Raw genomic sequence first — 12,763 nt, forward strand, 5'->3', positions numbered from 1 at the left:
CTACTACTACTACCACTACTACTACTACCACTACTACAGCTACTACTATGACAGCTACTACTATTACAGCTGCTACTACTACTACTTCAACCACTACTACTACTACTACTACTACTACTACTACTACCACTACTAGTACTACAGCTGCTACTACTTCTACCACTACTACTACTACAGCTACTACTGCTACAGCTACTACTACTTCTGCTACTACTACCACAACTGCTACTTGTACAGCTATTACTACTTCTACTACAGCTACTACTACTTCTACTACTACCAGTACAGCTACTACTACTACTACTTCTACTATTACTACAGCTGCTACTACTACTACTTCTACTATTACTACAGCTGCTACTACTACTACTTCTACTACTACTACAGCTGCTACTACTACTACTTCTACTACTGCTACTACAGTTGCTACTACTACTTCTACTACTACTATTGTGAGAAACAGTGTAACGCATCCATGTGTGTAGTATTTGTAGTATTTGTAGTACTTCAGAGGAGCAGAGGTTTGAATGTTCTTCCTTTATTATAAATTATACATTTCATAAAAATATCACTTTGACGTAAACAAACATTTTGGTGAGGACTCGACGGAGCTGCTTTTCACGCTGGAGGCACGAGGACGAGACGGAGAGATGGAAGGAGGGAGAGAGAGAGGAGAGACGGAGAAAGAGAAGAGAGAGGGATGAGGCGGTCAGAAGCACTTGCGATGGACGATGGACGGGCCCGCCTCGTCGTACTCCTGTTTACTGATCCACATCTGCTGGAAGGTGGAGAGAGACGCCAGAATAGAGCCGCCGATCCACACAGAGTACTTCCTCTCAGGGGGGGCAATGATCTGAGGAGGGGGCATGGAAGTACAACGAGTAAAGTACTGGACTAAAGTAGAATTTTTAGGTATCTGCGCTTTATTTTAGTAGATTTTACAATGGATACTTTTCACTTTTACTCCACTACATTGAGAGCAGATATGTGTACTTTCTACTGTACTACATTTCTGAACTGGACTCAAAAGTAAAAAGTACTTTTCGAATGATTTGAGGGGTTATTTTGATCATGTTTGTGGTAACATCCTGACTGATGTTTTTGAGTTCAGGTTTTTGAAAAATAAATAAATAAATAAATACACAACGTTCAAAAGAAAAGTGAAAAAAGTATTTGTATTATTACTGTTGAACAAAGTATGTGTCATTTTTAAATCAGTATCACCACATTTTATACACTAACAAATGGACACTTACTTTGTACTTTACTTTTTACTCTCAAAGTACATTTCTAAATGGGTACTTACTACTACTACAGCTGCTACTACTACTATTACTACCATTACTACTACTACTACTACTACTATTACTATTACTTCTACTACTACTACTACTGCTTCTACTACTACTGCTGCTTCTACTAATGCTACGACGACTACTACAGCTGCTACTATTACTACCATTACTGCCACTACTACTACCACTATTACTACAACTGCTACAATAACTACTACTACTGCTGCTGCTAGTACTACAGCTACTATTATATTACTACTGCTACAGCTGCTACTACTACTATTATTACTACTAGTACTGGTAATATCACTATGATAACTACTGCTGCTACTACTACTACTGCTACTATTACTTAAGTCAATTGTTTCATGTGATTACTTTTACTTGAGTAATTTTGTGCCTCAGTATCTGTACTTTTACTTAAGTAACATAATTGAGTACTTCATGCAGCAGTGTTCTACAGGAGCTGACACGTGTGAAGCAGGTAAAACTCTCCCATGTTGACAATATAAAAAGTATTTTCAAAGTAGATACTTTTTACTTTTACTTCACTACATGTGAGAGCAGTATCTGTACTTTCTACTCCACTACATGTTTGTACTGGACTGAAAAGTAAAAAGTACTTTTTATTCCAGTTTGAGACCTGCTGAAAAGTCTGAGGGTTTAAAAATGAGGGAGGGAGAGAAAGGGAGAGAGAAAGAGTTTATTGAGGAAAAGAAGGGAGAGATGGAGAGAGAAAGAGGAGTGAGAGGAAAGGAGAGAGGGCAGGGAAGAGACAGAGAGGAAAGAGCAGGAAAATGAGAGAAGAGGGAGAGAGAAAGGAGTAAGAGAGATTTAGAGAGAGGAGTGAGAGAGCGAGAAAGAGAGGTGGGAGAGAGATGAAGAGAGAGGAGTGAGAGGGGGAAAAGAGAGGTAAGAAAGAGATGAAGGGAGAGAGGAGTGAGAGGTGAGAGAGATAAAGAAAGAGAGAGAAAAAGAGCTGAGAGAGATGAAGAGAGAGGATTGACAAAGAGAGAGTGAAAGAGGTGAGAGAGTGAAAGAGGAGTGAGAGAGAGATAGAAAGAGAGAAATTGACAGAGGAGTGAGTAAGAAGAGAAAAAGAAAGAGGAGTAAGAGAGAAGGGAGAGATAGAAAGAGAGAAAGAGGAGAGAGACAGCAAGAGAGAGAATGAAAGAGGCAAGAGAGTGAAAGAGGCAAGAGAGATGAAGAGAGAGAGGAGTGAGAGAGGTGAAAGAGAGATGGAGAAAGAGACAAAAAGAGGTGAAACAGAGATGAAAAAAGAGTGAGGGAGAGGTGAGAAAGAGATGAAGAAAGGACTGAGCGAGAGAAAGAGGTGAGAGAGAGACAGAGAGAGGTGAAGAGGGAGAGAGAAATATAGGGGAGAGAGTGAAAGAGAGATGAAGAAAGGAGTGAGAGATAGAGAAAGAGAGGTGAGAGAGAAAAGGAGAGAGGAGTGAGAGAGAGAGAAAGAGAGGTGAGAGAGAGATGAATGGAGAGGAGCAACAGAAAGAGGTAAGAGAAAGATGAAGAGAAACAAGTGAGACAAACAAGAAAGAGATGAAGGGAGAGGAGTGAGAGAGAAAGAAGTCAGAGAGAGAAAGAGGTGAGGCAGAGAAGAGAGAGACTATGAGGGTAATGAGAGGAGGAAGAGAAAGAGGGGGGTATATTTAGGGAAACAAGGGAAAGACAGAGAGGGAGGAGTGAGAGAGGGTTTTAAGAGATGGAGGGAGATAAAGAGGGAGAGGAGGAATTAGGAACGAGAGAGGTAGAGAAAGTCCATTGAGGGAAAGAGGGGAGAGAGAGGTAGAAAGAGAGAAATTAACAAAGGAGTGAGTAAGAAGAGAAAAAGAAAGAGGAGAAAGAGAGAAGGGAGAGATAGAAAGAGAGAAAGAGGAGAGAGACAGCAAGAGAGAAAGTGAAAAGAGAGAAAAGAAAGAGGGGAGAGACAGAAAGAGAGAAAGTGGGGAGAAAGAGAGAAGAGAGAGGGGAGAGATAGACAGAAAGAAAGTGGAGTGAGAAAGAGGAGAGAAGGGGTAGAGATAGAAGGAGAGAAAGTTAGAGTGAGAGAGAGGGAAGAGACAGAAAGAGAGAAAGTAGAGAGAGAGAGAGAGAGAGAGAGAGAGAGAGATGTTTTTTGTTTCATCTCTCCTCACCTTGATCTTCATGGTGGAGGGTGCCAGGGCGGTGATCTCCTTCTGCATGCGGTCAGCGATGCCTGGATACATGGTAGTGCCTCCGGATAGCACGTTGTTGGCGTACAGGTCTTTGCGGATGTCGATGTCACACTTCATGATGCTGTTGTAGGTCGTCTCATGGATGCCCGCAGACTCCATACCTGACAACACAACAGGCACAAGGGTCAAATACAAGTAATAAAACAGGAAAGAGAGAGAAAGAGAGAAGGAATGAGAGAAGAGGAGGATAGAGAGGGGGAGAGTCAGTAAAGAGAATGAGGGGGGAGACAGAGAAAAGTAGACAGAGAAAAGGAGTGAGAGAAAGGGAGGGTAGAGAGAGGGAGAGTCAGTAAAAAGAAAGAGGGCAGACAGGGTAAGGGGGACTGTCCACTATTGTCTAAATGTGCATGTGTTAATTTATATCTGTCAGTGTCCACCTCATTGTTATATTTTGTTACTTTTTCTGTTTTGTTCTAATATTAAACTCAATAAACATGTACATTATGAAAAGGGGGCCAACTGGCACAAAATATTGTATGCGTAATTACGCATGACGCACCGATGAAAGACGGTTGGAAGACTGTCTCGGGGCAGCGGAACCTCTCGTTACCAATGGTGATGACCTGTCCGTCGGGCAGCTCGTAGCTCTTCTCCAGGGAGGAAGAGGAGGCGGCCGTGGCCATCTCGTTCTCAAAGTCCAGAGCCACGTAGCACAGCTTCTCTTTGATGTCTCGCACGATCTCGCGCTCAGCTGTAGGGGTCACACGGGGTCACACAGGGTCACATGAGGTCACATTGGGTCACATGGGGTCAGTGAAGAGCACGTGTAAATTAATGATGCTTTTATATTGTATGACGCAGCGCGCACCTGTCGTGACGAAGGAATAGCCCCTCTCCGTCAGGATCTTCATCAGATAATCTGTGAGGTCACGTCCGGCCAGGTCCAGGCGCATGATCGCGTGCGGCAGAGCGTAGCCTTCGTAGATGGGTACGTTGTGCGTCACACCGTCACCGGAGTCTAGCACGATACCTGCAAACGTCACAGAGTTTAGCCGCTAGCTACGTCCGTGCGTAAAGGCACGTGGGTGTGCGTGGGACTCTGTACCTGTGGTACGTCCGGAGGCGTACAGAGACAGCACAGCCTGGATGGCCACGTACATGGCGGGGACGTTGAAGGTCTCGAACATGATCTGCGTCATCTTCTCGCGGTTGGCCTTGGGGTTAAGGGGGGCCTCTGTGAGCAGGGTGGGGTGCTCCTCCGGAGCCACGCGCAGCTCGTTGTAGAAGGAGTGATGCCAGATCTTCTCCATGTCGTCCCAGTTGGTGATGATGCCGTGCTCGATGGGGTACTTGAGGGTCAGGATACCCCTCTTGCTCTGGGCCTCGTCTCCCACGTACGAATCCTTCTGACCCATGCCCACCATCACACCCTGCACAAGCACAGTGCGCGTGAGCGCTGCTCCACTTCACACACACTCGAAATGTTCGCGCATTGTTTACCTGGTGACGAGGCCGGCCCACGATGGAGGGGAACACGGCGCGAGGGGCGTCATCTCCCGCGAAGCCCGCCTTCACCAGCCCCGAGCCGTTATCGCACACAAGAGCGGTGGTCTCTTCGTCGTCGCACATGGTGAGGGTCTGCGGACAAACGAAGCGTTACTTCAAGTTTTAGGAACGAGACAGACACTGGAGATACGTCCTGATGCACCTCACACTGCACTCAAAACCTTCAGGTCTTTTTATTGTACAGCAGTGATACATGACTTCAGTAACACAGATCTGTCAAAGGTTCCACAAATTAAGAAACGTGTTTTCTTAGGACTGATCCCGGTCCCTGCTGTTCTAAACCCGTACTTGGCACGGCGTGTGTTTACGCACAGCAGCCGCCCACATCTCTTTCATCTCTGTTACACTCCACTTACTCCGTGGGCCTGCGCGTGGCCCTATACACTACATCAAATGTGCATAGCAGTTATAAATTTCAGTGTAATCCAACTATTATTTACTGTTAGTCAAATCCACGTGAACGAGCAATTGTAAACAGCCGAGCGCGTGCATGTGAATGATTCCAGTCCAAACTCCTCGTTTGGTTAAATCAGGTTTGGCAACTTCAATGAAAATCCCGTGCGCCTTGTCGCCTCCTCCACGCATCTTTATCCAGCTGTACTCACCAGTGAAGCTCAGAGCAGGCCGGTCCTCAGAGCACCAGACTGGGGTGTCCTTCCACTCTGCCCCAGCCCCACTTATATACCTCCCCAGTGTCGGTGGGGAGGCTCCGGTCCGCGCTGTGTAAAAACCTCTCCATATTTGGCAGCGAGCAGTTCCATTGACAACAGCTCTCCATGAATGGAATGGCGTGGACAGGGAACTCCGTGCGCCCTGATCCATGTATGGCGCCCCGAATAAACACCTCTCCTGCCGGTGTTTGATCTGCCCGACCCCCCTTTCCTAATCCCATTATACCGCTACTGTCCCGTGCTCGTGGATCTTTACGCACAAGGACGCACGGGACGAAATGTGATAAGGATATGTCACAGCGTTTCCATAGTGACAGGATGCTTTACGCGCACGGACTCTTTTGGTTGTCCATGTCCCTTGTAACGAGAGGTGGGTAGAGTAGCCAAAAATGTACTTAAGTAAGAGTAATGTTACTTCAACTAGCTACTCGAGTCGCTAGGAGACTTACAGCCAGTACCGTTACTTATACATATGCTGCTAGAAAAGTACTGCAAAAAGTACAATGTTTAAAAAGTTACCCAAGTAAATGTACCTGAATAAATGTAACTATCCATCTCTGTTAGATTTACATTTGTGGAGTTAGAATATGGACCTGTATGAGTGAAGATCTCAAAGATGATTATAGCTATGTAGAAGAAGGAACTTAAGTTAATGTGTCAGTTATTTTGTTATTATTATTATTATTATTATTATTACATATGATCATATACTTATGAGGGGGAGGTGGAGGAGAAGAAAGGAGAGATGGAGAGATGGAGAGGAGAGGGAGGAGGAGGGGAAGGTAGAGAGGAGGTGTCACTTAGCCTCTTGTTATCTGTGGACAGAGATAGGGGCCAAATGCAGAACACTTGTGACCAGCTGCTGGTGCCTGAAACAACACAAAGACTTCCACAGACCACACAGGAACACACAGGAACACACAGGAACACACAGAGCACACAGGAACACACAGGAACACACAAGAACACACAGAGCACACAAGAACACACAGGAACACACAGGAACACACAAGAACACACAGAGCACACAGGAACACACAAGAACACACAGGAACACACAAGAACACACAGAGCACACAGGAACGCACAGGAACACACAGGAACACACAGAGCACACAGGAACACACAGGAACACACAAGAACACACAGGAACACACAAGAACACACAGGAACACACAGAGCACACAGAGCACACAGGAAAACACAAGAAAACACAAGAACACACAGAGAACACAGGAACACACAGAGCACACAGGAACACACAGAGCACACAGAGCACACGGGAACACACAGAGCACACAGGAACACACAGAGCACACAGGAACACACAGGAACACACAGAGCACACAGGAACACACAGAGCACACAGGAACACACAGGAACACACAGAGCACACAGGAACACACAGGAACACACAAGAACACACAGGAACACACAAGAACACACAGGAACACACAGAGCACACAGAGCACACAGGAAAACACAAGAAAACACAAGAACACACAGAGAACACAGGAACACACAGGAACACACAGAGCACACAGGAACACACAGAGCACACAGAGCACACGGGAACACACAGAGCACACAGAGCACACAGGAACACACAGAGCACACAGGAACACACAGAGCACACAGGAACACACAGAGCACACAAGAACACACAGGAACACACAAGAACACACAGAGCACACAGGAACACACAAGAACACACAGGAACACACAGAGAACACAGAAACACACAGAGCACACAGAGCACTGCAGGGAGGGAGGGGCCTGAGCAGGATGGAAACAGGACCATTCAAATTATGAAATCATTTCTTCAAGTGTTTTTTATAGAATGTTTTTCTTTTAAATGTTTTAAATTGAGTTGAATTGAATTTTAATTAAATAGTTGATCCTATTTTAATTACACCTTTGGTCTCTGTCTGCTTCGTGATCTCTTCTGTATGTGTGGAAAAAGTATTCTATAAATAAAGATATCATTTTAGTTTTTTATTATTGTTTTCTCATCTATGTTTTAATGTTGTTTCCTCATCAAAAACAGACCAGGAGTTGTGTTTTGTTTCATTCACACATTTAACACACAAACACTGTACATTTAGACTGAGTTCTTCTCTCAAACAGAAAACACTCTGTTCCACCTTGTGATGTCATCATGTGGTGATACAGGAAGTGCTCCACTGTGTTTTAAAATCCACACGCCTTCACTGGAATCATCTGGATAATTTCAGCCCTGGAATTACCAATCTCTACTGAACTAAAAGTAAAAGGTATCTGTAAACTTGAAAACTACCACTTCATGACATCACAAGGTGGAACAGAGCATTTTGAGCTTTGGATATATGATATGTTTTTGATAAGGTAACAACAAACCTGCAGATCTACACTCACCTGAAGGATTATTAGGAACACCATACTAATACGGTGTTTGACCCCCTTTCACCTTCAGAACTGCCTGAATTCTACGTGGCATTGATTCAAGGTGCTGATTCATTCTGTAGAAATGTTGGCCCATATTGACAGGAGCATCTTGCAGTTGATGGAGATTTGTGGGATGCACATCCAGGGCACGAAGCTCCCGTTCCACCACATCCCAAAGATGCTCTATCGGGTTGAGATCTGGTGACTGTGGGGGCCATTGTAGTACAGTGAACTCATTGTCATGTTCAAGAAACCAATTTGAAATGATTCAAGCTTCATGACATGGTGCATTATCCTGCTGGAAGTAGCCATCAGGGGATGGGTACATGGTGGTCATGAAGGGATGGACATGGTCAGGTAGCCCGTGGCATTTAAACGATGCCCAATTGGCACTAAGGGACCTAAAGTGTGCCAAGAAAACATCCCCCACACCATTACACCACCACCACCAGTCTGCACAGTGGTAACAAAGCATGATGGATCCATGTTCTCATTCTGTTTACGCCAAATTCTGACTCTACCATTTGAATGTCTCAACAGAAATCGAGACTCATCAGACTAGGCAACATTTTTCCAGCCTTCAACTGTCCAATTTTGGTGAGCTTGTGCAAATTGTAGCCTCTTTTTCCTATTTGTAATGGAGATGAGTGGTTCCCGGTGGGGTCTTCTGCTGTTGTAGCCCATCCGCCTCAAGGTTGTGCGTGTTGTGGCTTCACAAATGCTTTGCTGCATTCCTCAGTTGTAACGAGTGGTTATTTCAGTCAACGTTGCTCTTCTATCAGCTTGAATCACTCGGCCCATTCTCCTCTGACCTCTAGCATCAACAAGGCATTTTCGCCCACAGGACTGCCGCATACTGGATGTTTTTCCCCGGGGCCTTTTCACACCATTCTTTGTAAACCCTAGAAATGGTTGTGCGTGAAAATCCCAGTAACTGAGCAGATTGTGAAATACTCAGACCGGCCCATCTGGCACCAACAACCATGCCACGCTCAAAATTGCTTAAATCACCTTTCTTTCCCATTCTGACATTCAGTTTGGAGTTCAGGAGATTGTCTTGACCAGGACCACACCCCTAAATGCATTGAAGCAACTGCCATCTGATTGGTTGATTAGATAATCGCATTAAGGAGAAATTGAACAGGTGGCATTTGAACTCTACATGTTTAACCCAGAGTCAGATTTTTTTTTTTTTTTTTTTTGAATAATTGCAAGAACATACAGAGCTGTGGGTGGAGATAGGGGGTAGGTGAAAAGAGGAATTTTCAGAACACTCAAAATACAGCTCTGGGTAAGCCAACGATGAGGGAACACTGTTAGAACATGATTAAAAGCTCATAGAGGTTGGTTTTACAAAATAGTTTATAAAGATGTGCGGAAAGAAACGGATTTCAATTAAATATACTTTGATACTTTGTTTGAGTTGCTTAGATTAATGGGGAAAACCTTAGCACACTTGCATAACTTTTTAAAGAAATTGTACTTTAAGAGTACTTTTCTAGCAGCATATCTTCTTCTACTTGAGTAACATTATTGTGAAGTGACGTTACTCTTACTTCAGTACGATATTTAGCTGCTCTACCCATGTTAGATCCCAACAATTAACCTTACTTGAGTAGTACTTTTCCAAAATACTTTTAAACTACTTGAGTAACATTATTTTAAAGTGACATTACTCTTACTTCAGTACAATTTCTTTGCCAACATCTGTCTTTGTTTCGTTCTAACATCAATAACACATATACATAAAACACAACCAGAGTGCTCTATACGTCATGCTAAACATTACAGGGGAGATTAGCATAGCATGAGCATTAGCATAGCATGAGCATTAGCATAGCATGTGCTGACGACAACAGAACAATAAAACTAAAGATCTGCGCTTCCAGTCAGAGCTTTGTCTCAATCTACAGCCTCCATCACACTTATGACAGAGGGATTTTGGTGCATTTTGTATTTGCATAAAATCAATGTTGTCCATAAATGTAATGATGTGACTGATGCGGAGGCTCTGGAACGAGTGGAGCGCTGGGATAACGCCGGAATAATGCCGGAATAATGCCGGAATAATGCCGGTCGTCGGGATAACGTCGGGATAACTGGAAAACCCACCCCGAGTTATGCTTTACAGAAACATGTATCGATTTCTCATTTGCATCCCTTATTTTGGCTGAGCTCATGATAGAGAGAGGAGAGAGGGAGGGAGCGAGAGGGAGAAAGGAGAGAGAGAGAAAGGGAGAGGAGAGAGAGGGAAAGGAGAGAGAGGGAAGGAGAGAGAGAGAGGAGAGAGGGAGGGAGCGAGGGAGGGATGGAGACAGAGAGAGAGAGAGGAGAGAGAGAGAGGGAGAGAAGGGGAGAGAAAGGGAATGAAAGAGACCACAAGAACAAGAGAGAGGGAGAGAGAAGGGCAGAGAGGTAGAGAGGAGAAAAGAGAGGAGAGAGAGAGATGGAGAGAGTAAAGGAGAGAGAGATGGGAGGAGAGAGAGGGACAGAGAGACAGAAGGAGAAAGAGAGGAGAGAGAGGGAAGGAGAGACAGAGAGAGAGGGAAGGGGAGAGAGAGAGGACAGAGGGAGGGAGAGAGAGAGAGGGAGATATGGACAGAGAGAGGAGAGAGAGAGGAGAGAGAGGGGGAGGGAGATATGGACAGAGAGAGGAGAGACAGAGAGAGGAGAGAGGAAGGGAGCAAGGGAGGGAGGGATGAGACAGAGAGTGGGAGAGAGGAGAGAGAGGGAGAGAAGGGGAGAGAGAGGGAGTGAAAGAGAGTGTGAGAACAAGAGAGAGGGAGAGAGAAGGGCAGAGAGGTAGAGAGGAGAGAAGAGAGGAGAGAGAGATGGAGAGAGTAAAGGAGAGAGAGGGACAGAGAGAGGCAGAAGGAGAGAGAGAGGAGAGAGAGGGAAGGAGAGACAGAGAGAGAGGGAAGGGGAGAGAGAGAGAGGACAGAGGGAGGGAGAGATAGAAAGAGAGGAGAGGGAGAGAGAGGTAGAGAGGAGAGAGAAGGAGAGAGTGAAGGCGAGAGAGAGAAAGAGAGAGAGCGAGTGTAGGAGAGAGAGAGAGAGGGAGAGAGAGTGAAGGAAAGAGTGAGGAGAAAGAGGAAGGGAGAGAGAGGGAATGACAGAGAGAGAGAGCAGGATTCTAGGCGAGAGAAACAGGGAAAGAGAGAGGAAATGATAGAAAGAGAGATAGAGGGAGAGAGAGAATGAAGGAGAGAGGTAGAGAAGGAGAGACAGAAGGAGAGAGACAGACATTTTGACTTTTAACAATACACTTATTCTGTGTCACTTGTGAGTTAAAAGAAATGTGCAAAGCTACAACACAATCACACATCCATCACATGTTCCAGCCCCTCCCTCACTGAACACGGAGCCCTCCTCACTGTCCACATCACCTCAAAGCTCCACCTGCCCCACTAGTGTCCTGTATGTGAACTCCACCTTGAGCCGTGGCCCCACCTGTCTCTTTAACAGAACACTGACGTCACCCAAATATAAGTAAGTACCTATGTAGTACCTAAATTATTCTCATAATCATAAGGCCGACTTCAGCGATTCACGAAAGACGTTTAGCAATTCCAAGTTTGTGGCGCTACGTGACGTGGCTAAAGCTAGAGTAACGTCTATGTCTGTTTTATCACCTTTTTCTGCATTTATTTTAAAGACGTGATTGTGTTCATCCTCTTCTCCAGTCCCTGTCTCGAGGAGGAGGAGGACACAGGAACATGTTGTTGGACCACAGCTCTGTCCTCTCTGTCCTCTGCGTTCTCTCTGAGTCACTGCTCCAGTCAGCTGCAGGACTCCGGGCCCAGTGCTGCTCACTCACTGTGCTTTGGGCTTATGTAATAACCAGTGGACTTCAGGCTTACTCTGGGTTAGGATTGTTCATACTGTCTGTGTAATCCCTCAGTCGTCCAGGTAGGTTCCATCACAAAGAAAATATATCCAAAATAAAAATCCACAAATGTTGCAACCTTGAATTTGTTTGGGTTTGTTTCAATTTCGTTCCAGTTTTTGTTTAATGTGGATAGGCCCAGTAATTATTGGAGGTGTTTTACATGTATGTCTATGGTGGAATGTTCAGCAGTTACCATGGTGACTCAATGCACACACAAGCAAACGCTGACAAAAACAGTTTGGGTGTTTGATTTTCAGCAAAAAAACAAAAAGCAAAAAACTAAACAAAAGTGACAGTAGTACAAATCAGCTCACCTGTTGTAGTTCTAATCGTACTAGTTTGTCCTGATGAAATTGCGCTAAAATAAAGCTCAGTTTAAAGTCTAAATTTAGTAACAGAGCTTCAGACAGAGCAGTGCTTACAGTTAGCATCATATCTCCAGCTGCAAAAGTATCAGTTCAATTCAGTCGACTGGATAAAAGTTTTTCAGAGTGAAAAATGTTTTGCCACTTTTCCAAGAGGCTTCTTCAGTTCTGACAGGGTTTTGTAAGTAACTGCTTCATATCTGTCTGAAGTGAGGAGCTAACTACACTGGGTCTAACACACCCTAGTTGTTTACAGTTAGGCAGTATCTGTTAGGACTATTATCCATCCATCCATTTTCTTCCGCTTATCCGGAGCCGGGTTGCGGGGGCAGCAGTCTAAGCAGGGACTCCCAAACTTCCCTCACCCCAGACACGTCCT

General features: G+C 44.9%; 1 protein-coding gene across 2 annotated transcripts; it reads right to left on the reverse strand.

Annotated features, from left to right (window-relative positions):
- Nucleotides 1-518: 518 nt before the first annotated feature.
- Nucleotides 519-5,720, reverse strand: LOC117391017 (actin, alpha cardiac muscle 1). 2 transcript variants are annotated; one of them, XM_033988831.2, is made up of 7 exons: nucleotides 5,641-5,720; nucleotides 4,970-5,107; nucleotides 4,575-4,899; nucleotides 4,338-4,499; nucleotides 4,029-4,220; nucleotides 3,449-3,630; nucleotides 519-853 (listed from the first exon to the last, which is right to left on the reverse strand). In XM_033988831.2, exons 2-7 carry the CDS (start codon nucleotides 5,096-5,098, stop codon nucleotides 710-712), a joined length of 1,134 nt encoding a protein of 377 aa, XP_033844722.1. In that variant the 5' UTR covers nucleotides 5,099-5,107; nucleotides 5,641-5,720; the 3' UTR covers nucleotides 519-709. The 2 variants fall into 2 exon arrangements, with proteins under 2 accessions (XP_033844722.1, XP_055086961.1); XM_055230986.1 differs by having other exon boundaries at nucleotides 4,970-5,105; nucleotides 5,644-5,712.
- Nucleotides 5,721-12,763: the final 7,043 nt, after the last annotated feature.

Source organism: Periophthalmus magnuspinnatus, chromosome 22 (assembly GCF_009829125.3).
Source record: "Periophthalmus magnuspinnatus isolate fPerMag1 chromosome 22, fPerMag1.2.pri, whole genome shotgun sequence".
NCBI classification, from domain to species: domain Eukaryota; kingdom Metazoa; phylum Chordata; class Actinopteri; order Gobiiformes; family Gobiidae; genus Periophthalmus; species Periophthalmus magnuspinnatus.